The sequence below is a fragment of the Taeniopygia guttata genome, chromosome 11, assembly GCF_048771995.1.
Source record: "Taeniopygia guttata chromosome 11, bTaeGut7.mat, whole genome shotgun sequence".
Lineage (NCBI taxonomy): Eukaryota > Metazoa > Chordata > Aves > Passeriformes > Estrildidae > Taeniopygia > Taeniopygia guttata.
In genome coordinates, this window is record NC_133036.1 from 11,573,527 (window position 1) to 11,592,697 (window position 19,171).

At 67.7% G+C, this 19,171-nt stretch overlaps 3 protein-coding genes across 3 annotated transcripts; all 3 read left to right on the forward strand.

Moving 5' to 3' along the window:
- Positions 1-306: 306 nt before the first annotated feature.
- On the forward strand, positions 307-4,602 carry HAS3 (hyaluronan synthase 3). The gene is made up of 4 exons (XM_030282555.4): positions 307-429; positions 1,253-1,873; positions 2,383-2,484; positions 2,591-4,602. Exons 2-4 carry the CDS (start codon positions 1,253-1,255, stop codon positions 3,512-3,514), a joined length of 1,647 nt encoding a protein of 548 aa, XP_030138415.4. The 5' UTR covers positions 307-429; the 3' UTR covers positions 3,515-4,602.
- A 1,529-nt stretch (positions 4,603-6,131) lies between these two features.
- UTP4 (UTP4 small subunit processome component) lies at positions 6,132-10,930 on the forward strand. Its single transcript, XM_030282551.4, has 16 exons — positions 6,132-6,434; positions 6,694-6,885; positions 6,972-7,056; positions 7,140-7,229; positions 7,315-7,523; positions 7,641-7,812; positions 7,893-7,984; positions 8,325-8,421; positions 8,595-8,659; positions 8,751-8,873; positions 8,978-9,137; positions 9,372-9,478; positions 9,772-9,867; positions 9,999-10,184; positions 10,259-10,369; positions 10,704-10,930. The coding sequence occupies exons 1-16, from the start codon at positions 6,276-6,278 to the stop codon at positions 10,818-10,820; spliced, it is 2,061 nt and encodes a 686-aa protein (XP_030138411.4). The 5' UTR covers positions 6,132-6,275; the 3' UTR covers positions 10,821-10,930.
- Positions 10,931-11,438: 508 nt separating this feature from the next.
- SNTB2 (syntrophin beta 2) lies at positions 11,439-18,661 on the forward strand. Its single transcript, XM_030282556.4, has 7 exons — positions 11,439-11,970; positions 15,363-15,573; positions 15,965-16,175; positions 16,590-16,732; positions 16,853-17,049; positions 17,138-17,319; positions 17,513-18,661. Exons 1-7 carry the CDS (start codon positions 11,454-11,456, stop codon positions 17,603-17,605), a joined length of 1,554 nt encoding a protein of 517 aa, XP_030138416.3. The 5' UTR covers positions 11,439-11,453; the 3' UTR covers positions 17,606-18,661.
- Positions 18,662-19,171: the final 510 nt, after the last annotated feature.

Genomic DNA, 19,171 nt, shown 5'->3' on the forward strand with positions numbered 1-19,171 from the left:
CTGGCTCCGCGCCCTGCCCGCACCTGATGCCGGTGCCGGTGCAGCACCGGAGCCGCTGCCGGTGCCGCCGGTACAGCAGCTGTGCCATGATGTCTGTGCCGGTGCCGGTGCCGGTGCAGCACGGGTGCCGCTGATGCCGGTGCCGCCGGTGCCGGTCATCACTCCCGCAGTGCGGGGCTGGGGCCGGTGCCAGGTACTGCCGGTGCGGGGCGGGTCCCGGGGGCTGCGGGCGGAGCTGGAACCGGTGCCGGTGCTGGTGCCGGGGGCGGTGCCGGCGGTGCCGGTGCCGGTGCCGGGCGGGGCCCCCGCGGGCTGCGGGCGGTGCCGGCCCCGCCGCGGTATAAAGGGGCCGCACGGGCCGGGCCGGGCGCGCAGCGGCGGCGGCGGGTGGGGAGCGGCGGCACCACCACCACCACCGGCACCTCCACGGTGAGTCCCGGTCCCTCCTTCTCCGTCCCGGCCCGCTGGCGGCGGCTCGGGGTGCCCCCGCGGTGCCGTGAACCCGGCAGCGCCGGAGGCTGCGGGGCCGGGGGTAACGGGCAGCCGGGAGCGCCGGGGGCTGCGGGACCGGGAGGAGCCGGGAGCGCCGGGGGCTGCGGGACCGGGGGAAAGCCGGAGGGGGCTGCCCGGGAGGCGCCGCCGGGGGTCCCCGGGGCTGGCTCCGCACCCCGCACGTGCTCGTGCACCCCCGAGCTGCCCGCACACCCTGCCCGCGTCCCGGTGCGCCTCCGCAGTCCCGTCCTGCCCGCGCCGCCCGTCCCGTCCCGCTGCGGGCTGGGGGTGTGGCTGCGGCCGTCCCCGCGCCCGGGGGTCCCACCGCACCCGCTCCGCTGGAGGAGGACTCCGGGCGGCCGCGATTTCCCCGGGGACACCCCGGTGTGTGACATCCCCGTGCCCTTCCCTGTCCTCCAGCCATCATCGCCTGCGAGCAGCCGCGCTCCTGCTCGGGTGGATGGGGGGTGCTGGCACGGTACTCAGTGGGGCACTCGGGACCCCCGCACCTCACCTGGCACCACAGCGGGGTGTGCGGGACCCCCGCACCTCACCTGGCACCACAGCGGGGTGTGCGGGACCCCCGCACCTCCTCTGGCCCCGCGGACGCTTTGGGAAGGTGTCACTCCCAAACCAGGGACCGGTGAGGGACAGGGCGGCCGTGGGGCAGCAGAGGAGCAGGACCACCCCGCTTTTGCGTTCTGGGTGACCCCATGGGGAGGGTGTCCCCCTGCCCTGACGGTGCCCCATGTCCCCGCAGATGCCAGGGAGCCTCTCCACGGCCCTGCGTGTCGTGGGGACCAGCCTCTTCGCCGTGGCGGTGCTGGGGGGAATCCTGGCCGCCTACGTCACAGGGTACCAGTTCATCCACACGGAGAAGCACTACCTCTCCTTCGGGCTCTACGGGGCCATCCTGGGGCTGCACCTCTTCATCCAGAGCCTCTTCGCCTTCCTGGAGCACCGGCGCATGCGGCGTGAGGGGCAGCCGGTGCGGCCGGGGCGCTCGGTGGCCCTCTGCATCGCCGCCTTCCAGGAGGATCCCGACTACCTGACCAAGTGCCTGCGCTCCGTCAAGCGCATCGCCTTCCCTGACCTCAAAGTGGTGATGGTGGTGGACGGGAATGGCCCCGATGACACCTACATGCTGGACATCTTCCACGACGTGATGGGCTCCGAGCACTCCGGCAGCTACGTCTGGAGGAGCAACTTCCACGCGTGGGGCGAGGGAGAGACGGAGGCCGGGCTGCGGGAAGGGCTGGCCCGCGTTCAGGCTCTGGTCCGCAGCAACACCTACTCCTGCATCCTCCAGAAGTGGGGCGGGAAGCGGGAGGTGATGTACACGGCCTTCCGCGCGCTCGGAGACTCCGTGGACTATATCCAGGTGCGTGCATGGGCTGGGGGACATGGGCAGTGAGCGTCCTGGGCAGAGGGGCCGTGGGTGGAACGGGAGCAGCCCCGGGAATCCCCAGGAGCACCCGGGTGCCTTGGGCCGGATCTGGCCCCACGCGCTGGCCAAGAGCCACCAGGGCTGGGGGTCGCTGGCACGGGGGTGGCCGAGGTGTTGACTGCTGCCCATGGGTGTCCCATCACCTCCTCAGCACGTGGCCCGCCACGGTGCCATCCCGTGGGGCAGTGTGGCACGGGGTGCGAGGTCCCCACGTGTGGTGGCTGAGACACGTCCTCCCTCAGTGCCAGCAGCCGGAGATGCGTGTCCTGGGCAGCCGTGCCCCAGTCCCACCGGGTGCTCTGCTCCCCTCCATCGCCTGCCGGTCTCCGGGGCTCTGCCTGGTCTCGCCGTCCGTGGCTCAGGCTTGCCTGGCTGTGGGCTGGGCTGTCTGCCGGGCGCGCGTGGGCGGCGGGAGCGGGGCTCGACATTGCCTCTGCCCCCAGGTGTGTGACTCAGACACGGTGCTGGACCCCGCCTGCACCGCCGAGATGCTCCGCATCCTGGAGGCCGACCCCCACGTTGGCGGCGTCGGCGGCGATGTCCAGGTACCCTGGCACGGGGGAGGGCACCCCGGGGCGGCAAGGCGAGGGCAGGGCCGGGGGCCCCGGGGGGCTGCAGCACTGCCGGGGCTCACGTCCATCCCCTCCCCAGATCCTGAACAAGTACGACTCGTGGCTCTCCTTCCTGAGCAGCGTGCGGTACTGGATGGCCTTCAACGTGGAGCGCGCGTGCCAGTCGTACTTCGGCTGCGTGCAGTGCATCAGCGGCCCCCTGGGCATGTACCGCAACGCGCTGCTGCAGCAGTTCCTCGAGGACTGGTACCACCAGACCTTCCTGGGCAGCAAGTGCAGCTTCGGGGACGACCGGCACCTCACCAACCGCGTGCTCAGCCTGGGCTACCGCACCAAGTACACGGCTCGCTCCAAGTGCCTGACGGAGACGCCCACGCGGTACCTGCGCTGGCTCAACCAGCAGACCCGCTGGAGCAAGTCCTACTTCCGCGAGTGGCTCTACAACGCGCTCTGGTTCCACAAGCATCACCTCTGGATGACCTACGAGTCGGTGGTCACCGGCTTCTTCCCCTTCTTCCTCATCGCCACCGTCATCCAGCTCTTCTACCGCGGCCGTGTCTGGAACATCCTCCTGTTCCTGCTGACGGTGCAGCTGGTGGGTGTCATCAAGGCCACCTACGCCTGCTTCCTGCGTGGCAATGCCGAGATGATCTTCATGTCCCTCTATGCGCTCCTCTACATGTCCAGCCTGCTGCCCGCCAAAATCTTCGCCATTGCCACCATCAACAAGTCGGGCTGGGGCACCTCGGGGCGCCGCACCATCGTGGTGAACTTCGTGGGGCTGCTGCCGGTGTCGGTGTGGGTGGCAGTGCTGCTGGGCGGGCTGGCCTACACCGCCTACAGCCAGGACCTCTTCAGCGAGACCGAGGTGGCCTTCCTCGTCTCAGGTGCCATCCTCTATGCGTGCTACTGGGTGGCCCTGCTCACCCTCTACCTGGCCATCGTTGCCCGCCGCTGCGGCAAGAGGCAGGAGCAGTGTGGGCTGGTTTTCACCGAGGTCTGACCACGGGGTGGTCCCGTGCCAGGGTCATCCCACGTGCCACGGCGATCGATGTGTCAGGGTAATCCCCTCCGTCCCCTCCTCCCCATCCTGGAACCACCAGGTGCTGGGGTGATCCCACATGCTGGAGTGAACACCCCCAGTCCCCTTTTTCCCAATCCCGGAGCTGCTGGGCAGCGCTGAGCGCTCCCAACCCTTGGCATTTCTCATCAGATCTTGAAATCTTGCTTTTTTTCTTTATTAAGATGTAAACTTTTCCTATATTTTCATTTTTCCATCCCAAGCTGGCCACAGAGAAGCTGAGCCAGGGCTGCCCACCACCCAACCAGGTGCTGCCAGCTACATCCCAGCTGTGCCCTATGGAGCATCCTGGTGTGGAGCGCTGCTGGCCGCGCTCCCCACACCCCACTCCACAATTTTCCACCCTTCGGTGCTTTTTACAGGGATTTCAGTCCCACCTCCGTGGTGCTACAGCACTTCCCACCCCCAGGACACACAGACTCCGTCGGCACGGTACTGGCACTGCTGGCTGGTGCTGCCTCTGCCCCACGGCTGCGTGCGGGCACGTACCCACGGGCAGCCCCCCCAGGCCTGTCGGGGGGTCTGGCTGCTCCAGGAGGGCAGCGGATTCCTTCAGCTTTGCCAAAGAGCCAAGGGGGGATCCTGGCATGGAGAGACTGGGAAAACTGGGGAGCTGTGTGCTGGCCGGAGCGTTGCTGGAGACCCCGTGGGGCCATGTCATGCTCTGGCCAACCCATGGCCCCATCACTCCCACCCCACTACCTTCCCAGCAGTGGGAAGATTTAGGCAAGGTGCTTCCCAACTTTCCCCTCCCCAGGGAATTCACCTGTGGGTCCTTTTTTCAGGACTTGGATAAAAATCCCTTTCTACGACGGAGCTTTTAGCTGGTTTTTGTTTAATTTAATACAAGATTTTTTAGAAGACTTTTGTAGCTCTTTGGTATTATCGCAGATGGTTTGTAAATCTATTTATTTTTGAACCTGCCAGGGGAATTTTTTTCCATATTTTGGGTGGAAAAGGCTGTTTTTTTTATATCCCGACGGAGTTGTGGAAATAAAGACTTGAAGTGAGGACACATGGTGTGTTTTGGGGAGGGTCCCTGAAGCCCCTGCCCGACTTGAGGGAGGTTGGTCCTGAGTCCCCGCGTGGCACTGGTGTTCCTACAGCTGCAGGGACGGGGTAGGAGGAGACATCTCCACACTGGCACCTCCATGGATCCCTGGGACGTGCTGGACACTGTGGGCAGCCCCGGGGTGGGACACCCCTGCCCAGGCTCACAGGAGTCTCTGCCTACCAGGAGCCATATCTCCTGGAGTGATCCACAGGGTCTGTGGCCAAGAGCTTGGCTGCTCTCTGAAAAGAGTAATTTTGGGGGGGACAAGTGACCCAGGAAGGGCTCTGGGTGCCCAGACAGGACCCAGCAGTGCCAGAGTCCTCTGTGCAGGACAGGGATGAGGTCCTGGATCTCCCCAAGTCCCTGCTGCTTTCTCCAGCAGCAGATCACAGTTCATAGCCCGCATCCTTCCCCTCAGACCTTCTTGGGCACATGGGTGATGATGGGCTTGGGGCGGGTTTTGAAGAGCAGCTTGGTTTTGATGAGGGCAGTGACGGTGTAGTGGCCATGGGGCCCCACGGGGCTGGGCTGGGAGGCTCCTCCCTGCTTCACCAGCACAGCAAACGGCTTCTCCAGCTGCACCACCTTCCCGTAGAGGATGTGGTGACCCACCACGAGCACTGGGACGCCCTGGGGAGAGCAGAGGGTGAGGTTGGGCTGGAGCATGGGGATGCCCTGGGGAGAGCGGAGGGTGAGGCTGTGCTGTACCATCCCCACAGGTCCCGGCGGTGCCCGGTCTCACCTGGCAGGTGTAGTGCAGGTCTCCCAGCAGGCTCCCAGCCAGCTCCCCGCTCTGCCGGGGCTCCACCTGGCCCTGCAGCTCCAGCAGCACCCACTGTGCCAGGGCCCCCGCGCCGCCGCTGCGGAGAGATGGGGAGTGTCACCCGGGCCCCAGAGGGCACAGGGGGCACGGGGACCGAACCGCGGGGCTCACCTGGAGATGACGATCTGTACCATGCCGGGCCGGGCCGTGCCGTGCCAGGGGCTGCAGAGACACGGTCAGGGCGGGGGCAGCGGGCAGGGGGGCAGCAACCCCTGGCCCTTCCCCTCTGGGGACCCCAGGAGGAGCTTCTGCCCGTGCCCCACAGAGCCCCCCACGCACAGACCCTGCTCTGGGCCCACAGATCCTCAGACCCTATAGAATGTCCCCAGCCCCCCGATCCCCAAGCCCAGCTGCTTGCCCCCCCAGATCCAGCCCCCAGCGCCCCGACCCGCCCCGACCCGTCCCCTCCCGCAGCCCCCCGTGCCCCTACGGGCCCTGCCGCCCCCCCCGGCCACCGCAGCCCCCGGCCGGGATCGCTGCCCGGGCCCCGCGCCGCCCGGTCCCGCGGGCCGCCGGTGCCGCGGGGCCGGCCCGGGGCAGCCCGGCCGGAGCTCTCGGGACCGGCTCCCTCCGGCCCGTACCGTGCGCTCGCCCCGGCCCCGCCGCCGCCGGCCCCGCACGAATCTCCCGCCGCGCCGCCGCTTCCGCTTCCGCTCCCGCGCGGCCCCGGGGCAGCTCCGGTTCCGGCGCGCCGCGCGCACGTGCGGCGGAGCGGGAGCGGGAGCGGAGCGGGACCGGGAGCGGGACCGGGACCGGAGTGGGAGCGGGACCGGGACCGGGAGCGGCGGCGGGGCCGGCACAGCGCCATGGGCGAGTTCCAGGTGCACCGGGTGCGGTTCTTCGGGCTGGTACCGGCGGGCGTGCGCTGCATCGCCTACCAGCCCCGCGGCACCCGCCTGGCGCTGGCCCGCACCGACGGCACCGTCGAGGTGTACAACTTCGCCGCCAACTACTTCCAGGAGAAGGTGAGAGCGCCGGCACGGGCCGTACCGGGATGTACCGGGCCTGTGCGGAGCCGTACCGGGCTTTACCGGGCACGTACCGAGCCGGTACCGTGCGTACTTGGTCGTTCTGATCGGCACCGACCAGGCTTTACTAGTCCCTACGGATCCGTACCGAGCCTTGCTGGGCCTGCACCGAGCCGCACCGAGGCTGTACCGGGCGTTATGTGGCCGTACCGGGCGGTAACCGGCCCGTGCCCCGGTGTGACCCGTCCCCGCGCAGGTGATTCCCGGGCACGAGGCGCGGTCGGTGGAGTCGCTGTGCTGGGCGGCCGGGGCCCGGCTGTTCGGGGCCGGGCTCGGCGGGGACATCACCGAGTACGACCTGGCCGGGCTGAGCGTGGGCCGCGGCGTGGACGGCGGCGGGGGACCCGTCTGGAGCATGGTGGCCAACGGCACCGGCACGCAGCTGGCGGTGAGTCCACCGGGACCGGCACCGGGAGCGGCACCGGGGCGGGGACAGGGTCCCGCCGTGTCCCGTGCTGATCCCAGCCCCCACAGATCGGCTGCGAGGACGGCTCTGTCAAGATCTTCCAAGTCGTTGCTGAGGGGATCCAGTTTGAGCGGAACCTGGACAGGCGGAAAGGTGAGTCCCGGTGCAGCGCCGTCCCTCCGGGCACCCCGGTGACCGTGGGGCTGCGAGCCCACGGAGCTTGTCTCCCTGCCCAGGCCGTGTCCTCTGCCTGTCCTGGCACCCCTCGGACACTCACATCGTGGCTGGCTCCATCGACTTCTTCCGTGTGATCGACGTCGCTTCAGGTACCTCCTGTCCCGGGAGCAGCCCCATCCCATCCCCCGGGACCTGGGGGATCCCCCTGCCACCCCCAACCTCCTCCCGCTCCAGGCCAGACGGTGCAGAGGATCATGGTGAACCACCACGTGGAGAAGGCCAAGCGCGAGTGCGTGGTGTGGGCCATCGCCCTCCTGTCCAGCGGCACCGCGGTCAGCGCCGACTCCTTTGGGCGGGTGCAGTTCTGGGACTGGCAGCAGGGCACGCTGGCAGAGTCCTGCGCCGTCAGCACCTCGGCCGTGCTCTCGCTGGCCGTGTCAGAGGTGGGTGACACCCCCCAGGTGCCCCCAGGCTGGCAGGGAGTGGAGGTGATGCCTCCTGGCAGTGCCCTCCTGTTGTTCCCAGCCTGCTCCCACAGCCCCGTCCCGTTTCCCTCGCAGAAAGAGGACAGCATAGTCGTGGGCACCTCCACCGGGGCCACCCTCCAGCTGCAGCTGCTGCCCGTGAGGCTGGGCGGGCTGGAGAAGCAGTGGGTGCGGACCAAGGTGTTCCAGTTCCACAGCCACGACGTGCGGGCCGTGGCGCACAGCCCCACCGCCCTCATCTCCGGGGGTAGGACTGCCACTGGCACCGGGACCGGGCAGGATCTCCCCTCCCGGGGCCGGCGTGGCTGAGCTGTGCGTGGCTTGCAGGCCTGGATGCCCAGCTGGTGATCCGCCCGCTGATGGAGAAGATGCAGAAGAAGAACTACGACGCGGTGCTCCGAAAATTCATCTTCCCCCACGTGAGTGATGCGTTGACTGGGGTCGTGGGGCTGGAAGGGCTGGATCTCCTTGCCCCTCCAGGTGCCTTCATTGCCCTGCCAGGGTTCCTTCCCTGACCCTGGCTCCCTCCTCTGCCCTGTTTGTCTCCTTTGCTGGTGCATCTGGAGGCTCTGCCAAGGAGCAGTGGAAGTTGCCAAGCTGGTCCTGCTGGGTCTCCATCTGCAGGCTCCCATCCCATGGGACCTGATTTCCCTGCTCACCCCCGTGGGGAGTCAGCAGCACTCCAGGGCATTCCGGCTGTGCCCCAGCCCGTTGTGCCAGGCTGTGGGTCCATGACACCCTGCCCATTTTTCCACGCAGCGACGCCTCGTCTCCTGCGCCAGGAAAGCCCGGCTGCTCCTCTTCCAGTTCTCCCAGTACCTGGAGCTCTGGAGACTTGGCTCCACTGAGGAGACAGGTGAGTCACAGGTGCAGCTCCCTGGCAGAGCCCAGGCTGCCAGCGGGATTTGGGGGTTGAGCTGTCCTGGGCCGCAGGGAAGGGTCTGGGCACTCCCCCAGGATCCCCAGCTGCTCAGAGAGCCCCGTGTGGGTTTCCCACTCTCACCGGCGTCCGTGTGGTTTCTTTGCCAGGAAAGGATGGCGAGGTCCTTCCCTTGTGCCGGATGCCCGAGCACCTCCTGCAGCTCAAGAGCAAGGTAGGGCTGAGGGTGCCCCTGGGGCAGGTGAGGGGTGTGTGCTGGGCTCTGGGGGTTCCTCGGGCCCCCCTCAGTCCCGTGGCCTTCCCAGGGCCCGGAGCACATCTACTGCAGCAGCGTCTCACCCTGCGGCACCTGGCTGGGCTACTCCACGGCCTCCCGCTTCCAGCTGTACCGCGTGCACTGCGACGGGGACGGCGTCAGCCTCAGCAAGGTCAGAGGGGCGGGGGGCCGTGGGGCCTGGCATGGCCAGCGTCACTCGTGGGGGTTTGGGTGGCAGCGGGGCGGCTGCCAGGGCTGCGTTCTCCCCGCTGCCAGGTCCCCAAAGTGCCCAAGCTGCTGCCTCCAGCCTACCAGCTGCAGTTCTCCGCCGGCTCCGACAGCCTCTTCGTGGCCTCCGCGCGAGGATCTGTGCACGTCTTCCAGCTGCTGGAGCCGGGGGGCTGCAAGCACCTGCACACGCTGCGGCCACCCTCAGGTGTGGGCTGGGGGTTCCTGGGGTGGGGCTGGGGGTTCCTGGGCTCCGCATCCCCCTCCCCTGTGGGTGCACAGAGCGGGGCTGTCCCCCTTTCCTGCCCTGAGGGTGTGTGAGCCCCTCCTGGGGGTGTCTGTGCCCTCGGGGCCTGGCACTGGACAGTCAGGGGGGATGTGGGGCTGGGTGTCTGTGGGTTTGGGGCTCCCAGCACCCCTCTGAGCCCCAGGCTGTCTGCAGGCTGCTCCGAGGCCGTTTACCTGCTGGCGCCGAGCGCGGACGGGCGCTGGCTGGCAGCCGTCAGCGGCGACTGGGCCATCCACATCTACAACCTGAAATGCTTCAAGGTGGGCCTGGGAGGGACCCCCAGCCTCAGGGGACACGGGATGGGACCCCTGGAAGGCTCTGCAAGGCGGTGGGAGTGTGGGAAAGGGGGTCAGGGGCAGTCCTGGAGGCTGTGCAAGGGGGTGGGTGTGTGGGAAAGGGGGTCAGGGGCAGTCCTGGAGGCTGTGCAAGGGGGTGGGTGTGTGGGAAAGGGGGTCAGAGGCAGTCCTGGAGGCTGTGCAAGGGGGTGGGTGTGTGGCAGGGCTGTCAGCGGTGGCTGTGGCGGGTCCCACCAGCGCACTGTCCCCTCCTGCAGCATCACTGCATGGTGCCGCGCTACGACTGCGCCGTATCGGCCCTCGCCATCCACCCCACCACCAACAACCTCGTCATTGCCTACTCGGACCAGCAGGTAGGAGCTCTGCTAGCCGAGCTCTGGTGGCTCTGCTCCCATCCCCGTGCCCGTGTCCCTGCCTGGCTCGGGGGCCTGGCAGGAGCTGCTGGCAGGAGCCCCTGAGGTGTCCCTGCCGTGCTGCCCCGCAGCTGTCCGAGTTCAGCATCCCCGAGAAGCAGTACACGGGCTGGAGCCGCGCCGTGCAGAGCCGGGGGCTGCACCGCCTCTGGCTGGAGCGGGACTCGCCCATCACTCACATCACCTTCAACCCCAAGAACGCCTCGCACATCCTGCTCCACGACACCTTCCTGCTCTGCGTGCTCGACAAGTCCCTGGTGAGCGGGCGGGAGGGCCGGGGGTGCCCGGGCGCTCCGGGGGCAGCCTGACCCGCGCTGTGCCGCTCCCGCAGCCCCTGCCCGACGACGGCGCCATCCTGATGAACCAGAGCACCCTGAAACAGCTCCCCGAGACGGCCAGGAAGCGGCAGCTCCACGCCTTCAAGATCTGCAAGAAGTTCCAGGTGGGTGGTGGTGTTGGGGAGCAGGGACTTTGAACAAGGGTAGGGACAAGACAAGGGGGAATGGCTTCCCAGTGCCAGAGGGCAGGGTTAGATGGGATAGTGGGATGGAATTGTTCCCTGGGAGGGTGGGGAGGCCCTGGCACAGGTGCCCAGAGCAGCTGTGGCTGCCCCTGGATCCCTGGCAGTGTCCAAGGCCAGCCTGGACAGGGCTTGGAGCAACCTGAGATAGTGGAAGGTGTTCCTGCCCATGGCAGGGGGTGGAATGAGATCCTTTAAGGTCCCTTCTACTCCAAACCATTCTCTATTTCTATGATTCCCATCTCTGGCCTCGCAGCCACTGCTCTTCATGGATCTGCTGGACAAGAACTGCCTGGTTGTGGTGGAACGACCCATCATGGACTTCAAAACCCAGCTGCCTCAGCCTGTCCAACAGAAGAAATTTGGCACCTGAGAGCAGAAGAAGCCACTCCAACCTTGGGAACTGTCTCTGTGCTGCTTTCCTGGGGCACTGTAAGAATTTTCTTAAGGTGCTGTAGGAATAAAACCTCACTGTTGTGTACATGCCCGGGCTCAGGGCTCATCCTTGTTGTGCGTGACTCCCTGTTGTCGCACCACCATCATGTCAACATGATCTTCATATCCTTCCACCCGGGGATGAGACACCTCAAATTCCATCGCTTTTCCCTCAGTGTCTAATCCCAGCGTTGGATTCTCCCTCTGCATCAGTTGTGTGTGTCCGTGGGTGCTGCCTGGGGCCGGGCAGCCTCATTCCCTAAGGACGGGGGCCTGTGGGTGTTGCGTGGGGCAGGGAAGCGTCTTTCCCCAGGACGGAGGGAGAGAAATCGGGGATCGCGGAGGACACGGGAGGTTTTAAGCGGGACTCGCGAAATAAATCGCAGCGCGCCAAATAAATCCCAGCGCCAGACATGGCGAGAGGGGCGTGGCCGCCTGAGCCCCGCCCTTCAGCGCGACCAATCGCAGCAGCGGAGGCTTAGCCGCCGGCTCTCTGATTGGTGGTATCGGAGGCGGGGGCGGGGCGGCCCTGCCCCGGCCTCTCGCGCCCCCGAGCCTACCGCAGCGCGCCATGCGGGCGGGGGCGGGGCCTCAAGCCACGCCCCTCCCGCCAGGCCACGCCCCTTCCCCGGTGACCGGCGGCGGCGGCGGCGGCGGCATGGCCGTGTGGACCCGGGCTTGTAAAACGGGGCTGCTGGAGCTGCTCCTGCGGGACCGCTGGGTCCGCGTGTCCGCCGAACTGACCGGCGAAACGCTGAGCTTAACGGCGGAACCGGGAACCGGCGATCCGTCGGTGGTGAACGGCGTGGTGAACGGCAACGCGGAGGCGGCGGCACCCGGTGGCGTGAGGAGGGTGCGGGTGGTGAAAGCGGAGGCGGGAGGGCTCGGGATCAGCATTAAGGGAGGTCGAGAGAATCGGATGCCGGTGCTGATCTCACGGATCTTCCCGGGGCTGGCGGCGGAAAGGAGCGGAGCGCTCCGGTTAGGCGACGCCATCCTCGCTGTTAACGGCGTCGATCTCCGCGATGCCACCCACGATCAAGCTGTGCAGGCGCTGAAGAGAGCCGGGAGGGAGGTCATCCTTGAAGGTAACGCCTCAGCCCCTTCCTCTCCCCCCGAATCCCCGGTCCGGGCCCCCGGTGCTGTCCTGTCCCCCGCCCCGGTGCTCCCCCGCCGTTACCGGATCCCAGCACAGCCCCTGCCGCTGTCCCCGGGCTCCCGGACCCGCTTTGGGTCGCTTTTCCGGGTGTGGGACGCCACTCCCCCACGCCGGTCCTGCCGTGTTCGTGCGTCCCCCCAAATCCCCGGAGCCTCGGGGGGCCCGCGGGACAGGGGGCACGGGGACAGGATTGGGGTGTCCCTCGGGTCGGGGTGTCCCTGTGTGGCGGGATGGCAGCCCGCAGAGCCGGGCACAGGGACAGGATACCTCTCTGATTGTGCTCCTCCAGGACAGGCTGGGGTCCCCCAGAGCCACACCTGGGATCCCCCAGGGCAGCCTTGGGGTCCCCTGGCTGGGGCGTCCCCCTGAGCAGGTTGTCCCCATCCCTGCCAACCCCAGGCTGGCTGACGGTCCGCAGGGAGGGCCGTGACACCGGGTGTTGGTCCAGGGTCTGCCCGTGTCCCCGCGGGCCCCGTGCCCACAGCACAGCTGGCACGGGACTGGCCCACGGAGCCACCGGCTCCTGCCCGACCTGTTCCCGGCAGCCCGACAAGCTCGGGCAGGACCTGCCCGGCCCGGCGGCGCGGCACGGTGTGCCACGGGGCACCGCGAGGCCACCCTGTGCCGTCAGGGAGGGCTGTCATACAGTGCTGTGGTGCCACACGCGCTGTCCTGCTGTCCTGGCACGTCCGTGTGTCCTCCGCTGCACGAGCCTGCTCCAGGGACGGGGTGCCTGCTGGGCACAGGGCACAGGGACGGGTGCTGCCGCTTTGCCACCAGCTCCTGGCACGCTGCAGTGGCATGAGAGGGCACGGCTGGGCTCCCCAGTGCGGGCACACCTGGCACGAGGTGCTGGGGAACGGCTGGGGCACCACAGGGGCCGAGGTAGAGCAGTGGTGTCAGGCTTGGTGCTGTGGTGGTGGTTGCCCTTGGGCACAGCGAGAGTCCCCAGGGGACCCCACACACGGTTCAGCCCGTGCTTCCTTCCTCCCGCTGCCCGTCCTTCCTCCCGCTGCCCATCCTTCCTCCCGCTGCCCGTCCTTCCTCCCGTTTGATCCTGTCCTGCAGCAGCTCCAGCTCTGGGCTGTGTTTGTCCCCCGCTTCCGCCACAGGCGCCACGGCAGACACCTCTTCCTTTCCTTTCCTTTCCTTTCCTTTCCTTTCCTTTCCTTTCCTTTCCTTTCCTTTCCTTTCCTTTCCTTTCCTTTCCTTTCCTTTCCTTTCCTTTCCTTTCCTTTCCTTTCCTTTCCTTTCCTTTCCTTTCCTTTCCTTTCCTTTCCTTTCCTTTCCTTTCCTTTCCTTTCCTTTCCTTTCCTTTCCTTTCCTTTCCTTTCCTTTCCTTCCCCTTCCCCTTCCCCTTCCCTTCCCCTTCCCCTTCCCTTCTTCCCCTTCCCCTTCCCCTTCCCCTTCCCCTTCCCCTTCCCCTTCCCCTTCCCCTTCCCCTTCCCCTTCCCCTTTCCTCTTTTTTTCCCTTTTCCTGTGCTGGGCACTGCTGGCCCGATGGCTGTGCTGGGAGAGGGGCTGGTAGGGGTCACTGGCCATCCAGTGCCATCCAGCCCGGTCCCTCCTCACAGCCCTGGAGCTGTGACCACCCTGGCAGGTGCCAGAGCTTCTGCTGGGCTCTGTGCCAGTGGTGGAGAGGAAACCACCAGCCCCGCACCGGCATCTCCGTGGGGCTGGTGTCACCCATCCTGGGGCTGGGTTTGGCCTCGGGGCCCACGCCAGGCGCCTCCCACGGGCCCATCCGTTGCCCCGGGGGAAGGGAGCCCTTCGGGAGCCGTGGGGCGCAGGGGCCCGGCCCGGTGAGGCCGGTGTGGCAGCCGGAGCAGCCGCCTTCCTGCAGCGGGGCAGCGAGGGGCGCAGGCGGCAGCCGGGCTTCCTCTGCGGTGAGCGCGTGGGTGGGGCGGCGCTGGCTCTGCCGGGTGCCCGTGGCTCTGCCGGGGCAGAGCGGCCGTGTGGTGCGGCTGTGTGCCGGTCACCGGCTCGCCAGAAGCAGAACGGGTGGTTGCAGGTGCCCCCAGCCCCGTGCTGGCCACGTCCCTGCTGGCACAAGGTGCTCCGTGTCCTGCCTGCACCATGGATGCTGCCCACTGGAAACTGGGAGCCCGTTCTGCTGTCCCCACCGTGGGCAGACGCGGTGCTGGGCATCATCCACCGTTCCCGGTTACCACGGGGCACCCGCGCTCCTCTGGCAGCGGCCTGGCTCCAGAGCTGCTGCCTGCCCAGCTTGGCCTCTCACCCTCCTGACTGCATGGGCTCAGTGCTCGCAGCGCTCTGAGCTGGAGCCCCCCGTGCTGAGCTCCCTGCCGGTGCTGGCGGCAGCTGCCCACATCTGGCAAACATCTGCCGAGCGGCCCCGCGGCGGGAGCTGCTGCCCGCGGCGCTGCCCGGCCCGGCAGCGGGATTAGGGGTGCGGGGCCGGCGGTAATCCCGGGATCAGCGCGGCGGCGGCAGCTAATATTAACTCCTGTGCTGCCCACAGCAAGGGCAGGCACCTCGTGGCTCAGCAGAGCCGCTGGGAAGCGGGGGGCTGCTGTCTCCTGCCCACTCCCCGTCCCTGCCGCCCCATCCTTGCTCCCCTTCCTGCTGGCAGCCCCACGGCGAAGGGTTGGCAGTGGCACAGCCTGGGCCCCACGGCAGTGCCGCTCCCCCTGCAGAGGGCCTGGCTGTGGCGTTGTGCCGGCTCCAGGATCCTTTCAGCGCTTGCTTCCCAGAGCACTACAGCCCATTTGCCGCTTTGCTTTGGTTTTCCCTCTCGCTGCCCCATCTCCGTCCCCAGCGCGTCCCTCCCTTGGCCTTGGCTGCCGGGCTTGGCGGGGCGGCCGAGAGCCGTGTCCGGGCGGGGGTCCAGGGCTGCTGTCAGCGGGGTGGGACGGTCCGGGGGGAGCAGGAGCTGGTGCCTCCTTCCTTCCTTCCCGGCCTGGAGAGGCGCGAGGAGCCGGGATGTGTTGGCTGCCCACCCTCCTCGCCCCGCGGCGCTCCGGCCCAGCATCGCTGGAAACTTGGCGGGCACAGTCCCGGCTGCTCCAGCAGCAGCGGGGCAGGATGGGACCAGGATGGGCTGCAGCCTGACCTCCTGCCCAGCACCATTGTCCTGTGGCGCCTTCCCCTTCCTACACCCGCGCCAGCAGCGGGATGAGCTGCCAGCACCGTCCTTCACTCGGGACATCTCTGACCCGGACAGGGTGGGACCCCCCCAGGACCCTCCAAGCCTTGTTGTGTGAGGGTCACGCTGCCCTGTCAGATCAACCCTGGGGCACAGGGCTGTGGTGTGGGGTGCAGGACCCTCCCCAGGCCTGACTGTGCCCCCGTTCCCCCCAGTGAAGTTCATGCGGGAGGTGACCCCCTACATCAAGAAGCCATCGCTGGTGTCAGACCTGCCGTGGGAGGGGGCGGCCCCGCAGTCCCCCAGCCTGAGTGGCAGTGAGGACTCGGGGTCCCCCCAGCACCAGGGCCCCCGTGACCGCAAGGTGATCCCCCTCAAGATGTGCTTCGCTGCCCGGAACCTCAGCATGCCTGACCTGGAGAACAGGTGAGGGCAGGGGCTGCTGCTGGGTCCCGATGGGGGAGACCCTGCTCCCCAAAGACCCCCAGGGTAGGACTAGGTCTATCCACCAGTGCCAGTGTGAGGGACCCCGCACCCCATGGACACCCCGGGCACAGCTGGGCTGCCCCTCACTGCAGCCATGACCCCTGCTTCGCCCTCTGAGCTGTGCGAGGACACTGCAGAGGGTTTGGCCAGGGCTATGCAGTGCTCCCTCCAGGCGCCTGGCAGCCCCTCTGCCTTAAAATGAGGGCTAAAAGCCCTGGCAGGTGGAGATGCACAGCGCAAGCCCCAAACCAGTGCGGCCAGTTTGCTGTGCTGGGCCCAGGCAGGGGCTCCCTGATGTCCCAGCCTGGGCCGTGTCCCCGTCCCCTCGCAGGCTGATCGAGCTGCACTCGCCGGACAGCCGGAACACGCTGGTGCTGCGCTGCCGGGACACGGCCACGGCCCACGCCTGGTTCAGTGCCCTGCACGCCAACATCGCCGCGCTGCTGCCCCAGGTCCTGGCCGAGCTCAATGCCACGCTGGGCGCCGGCAGCCCCCCGGCTGGGGGCCGGGAGGTGAAGCACATCGCCTGGCTGGCCGAGCAGGTACGCGCTGCCGGGACGTGCCGGCTGCTCCCGGGGACAGTGGTGCCAGTGGGATGGGCTGAGGATGCAGCCAGAGAGCCCAGCCTGGGCTCTGGCTCTGCTGCTCTCCCATCCAGCCGTGCCCCGCTGATGGCAGCGTTTCCCATGCCCTCAGCCCCTTCTCCCACTGGGATTTTCCAGATGGAAGCCCTCATCACACCACCCCTATTCCATGAATTCACTGCCTGAGAGCTGCAGCCAGCCTGGCAGTGTGGTGAGCAGGACCCCGGGGGGGGCTGCTCCCAGCTTGGTTTCCCAGTGCTGCCCAGCCATGGGGAACCCCTGGGTCGGGGTCGGTGTGAGCGTGGGCTCAGGGGTGGGTCGCCGGGCTGTGGCGGCCCCTGGCACCCCTCACGGTGCCCCGGTGCCCGGCAGGCACGCCTGGACGGCGGGCGGCAGCAGTGGCGGCCGGTGCTGATGGCGGTGACGGAGAAGGACCTGCTGCTGTACGACGGGATGCCCTGGACCAGGGACGCCTGGGCCTCGCCCTGCCACAGCTACCCGCTGGTGGCCACCAGGTGAGCGGGGCTGGGCCCCTGGGGCCGTGGCTGTGCCTCAGAGCGGGGATCCAACCCCAAAACACCAACGGGGTGACGTGGCAGTGGCACCGCTGACCCCAGCCCTGTGCTTCCCTCCAGGCTGGTGCACTCCGGCTCCGGGCGCCGCTCGCCCGCGCTGGGCTCGGAGCTGACGTTCGCCACGCGCACGGGCTCTCGCCAGGGCGTGGAGATGCACGTCTTCCGCGTGGAGACCCACCGCGACCTGTCGGCGTGGACGCGCGTCCTGGTGCAGGGCTGCCACGCCGCCGCCGAGCTGGTCCAGGAGGTGACCGTGGGTGAGTGCTGCGGTGCCAGGCCCCCGGCTGCCCCCGTGCCCCCGGCTGCCCCCGGGCCCCCTCGGGACTGACGGAGCTGTGCCCGCAGGCTGCACGCTGGGCGGGCAGGAGGTGCAGCTCTCCATCCACTACGAGGGCGGGTTCACCATCTCCCGGGACCAGCCAGGCTCCAGCGTGCTCTTCCGCTACCCCTATGAGCGGCTGAAGATGTCTGCGGATGACGGCATCAGGACCCTCTACCTGGATTTCGGGGGCCCCGAGGGGGAGCTGGTGAGGAGCGGGCAGCCAGGCTCAGCCCTGGTTTGGGGGTCTTCCTCCAGGGCACCCCCTGCTTCCTCCTGCTTTCCCATCCCTGCAGCATCCCGGCTGCCCAGACTCGCTGGGTTTGGCCGATGGGAGCCCCCAGCCCTGCAGTCCCCGGTGGGATTGGGGGCGGCTGACACCACCCTCCATCTCCCTCCAGGCGCTGGACCTGCACTCCTGCCCCAAGCCCATCGTCTTTGTCCTGCACACCTTCCTCTCGGCCAAAGTCACCCGCATGGGGCTGCTGGCATAGGTGCCCCAGCGCCCTCGCCCTGTCACCAACCAGCTGGGGGTCACAGAGGGCCCCCCAACCTCTCCTGCCCCATCAGTGCCTTGCTGGGACTGGGATCCCGCCCTGGATCCCGCCGGGAGCGCGGCAGGACGGCTGCGGGGGGAGCCCCTCCTGCCCCACGCCAGCGCTGCCAGCCCCCCGTGCCCGGGGGTTGGGGTACCCACACCAGCTTTAACCCCCCGTGGGGTCGGGGTACCCACACCAGCTTTTCCCCCCCGGGGGTCGGGGTACCCACACCAGCTCTACCCCCCCGGGGTCGGGGTACCCACACCAGCTCTTCCCCCCCGGGGGTCGGGGTACCCACACCAGCTTTTCCCCCCCGGGGCTGAAGCCATCGCCGATCTCACCGCCTGTGCCTTGGAGTGGGGCCAGCTCGGGCCCCCCCCAGGGGACCCCTGGTGCCCCCAGCTCACGTCCAGGGGAGTCAGGGTCCCCCTGCCTTGGGGCTTCCTCCAGAGAGGTCACATTGTCCCCACATGGGGCAGGGCTGAGGCTGTGGGACCCCCCAATTGCTGCATGACAGGGTCTCCACGCCCTGCTCAGGGTGGGGGGACACATTTGTCTTACAGGGGGCACTCAGGGGTGCAGAGGGGTGTTCTGGCCCAGGGTCCTGCTCCCTGGGGCTTGGCCTCCCCCCGCCATGCCCCACTGCCCCCCAGCAGTGACCCCCAAACCTCCCAAAGGCTGAACAAACGCCGTGTCTGTGCCCGGGGCTGCAGGGACCCTCCGGGGCCCGGGGCAGGACATGTAGATTGATGCACTTTTCGCTTTTTGTACTTTCCCTCCCCCTGGGAGCAGCTCCCACACCCTGGGGGCTGGGGGGCCCGGGTAGGACCACTGGTACCTCCAGGGACCCCCTACCCCCGGCAAATGCTGCACGGTTCTCTGCTTCGGGGGGCTGTGCTGGCCGGGGGTGCTGTGGGGTCCTGTGGGTGCTGGCTCGGGGTGCTGCCCCCCATCCTTCTATTTTTGTATTCTTTGTAAATCGCTATTTATATCAGATTGCCTTTTCCAGGGGCTCCGGGTCTCATTTTGAGTCTGGGGTGGGGATGGTGGGAGGAGCGAGGGTGTCTGGAAGGAGTGGGGGATCTTTGGGGAGATTGGGGGAGTCTGGGGGTGATGGAGGGGTTGGGGGCTCTGGAAGGAGTGGGGGGTCTCTGGGGAAGCTGGGGCACGGTCTCTGTGGGGATTTCTTCGGGGGCTGGGGCACCTTTTGGAGCAGGGGCAGCAGGGCCAGCTGAGCTGTGGGTACAGATGTTTGAGTGTGTGTGTGTGTGTGTACGCAGGGAAATACCGCACACGTGTGCACAGCGTGTGTGCACATACCATACACACAGGGCTGTGTGCCTGGGCACGCACACACACACATGTAAACACACACAGACACGTGAACACACAGACGTGAACAGGTAAACAGACACGTGAACATGTACGTACACATACAGACAAGAACACACACACAAACACACATGAACACGTAAATGCAAACAGACATGTGAACGCATAAATACACACAGACACACGAAC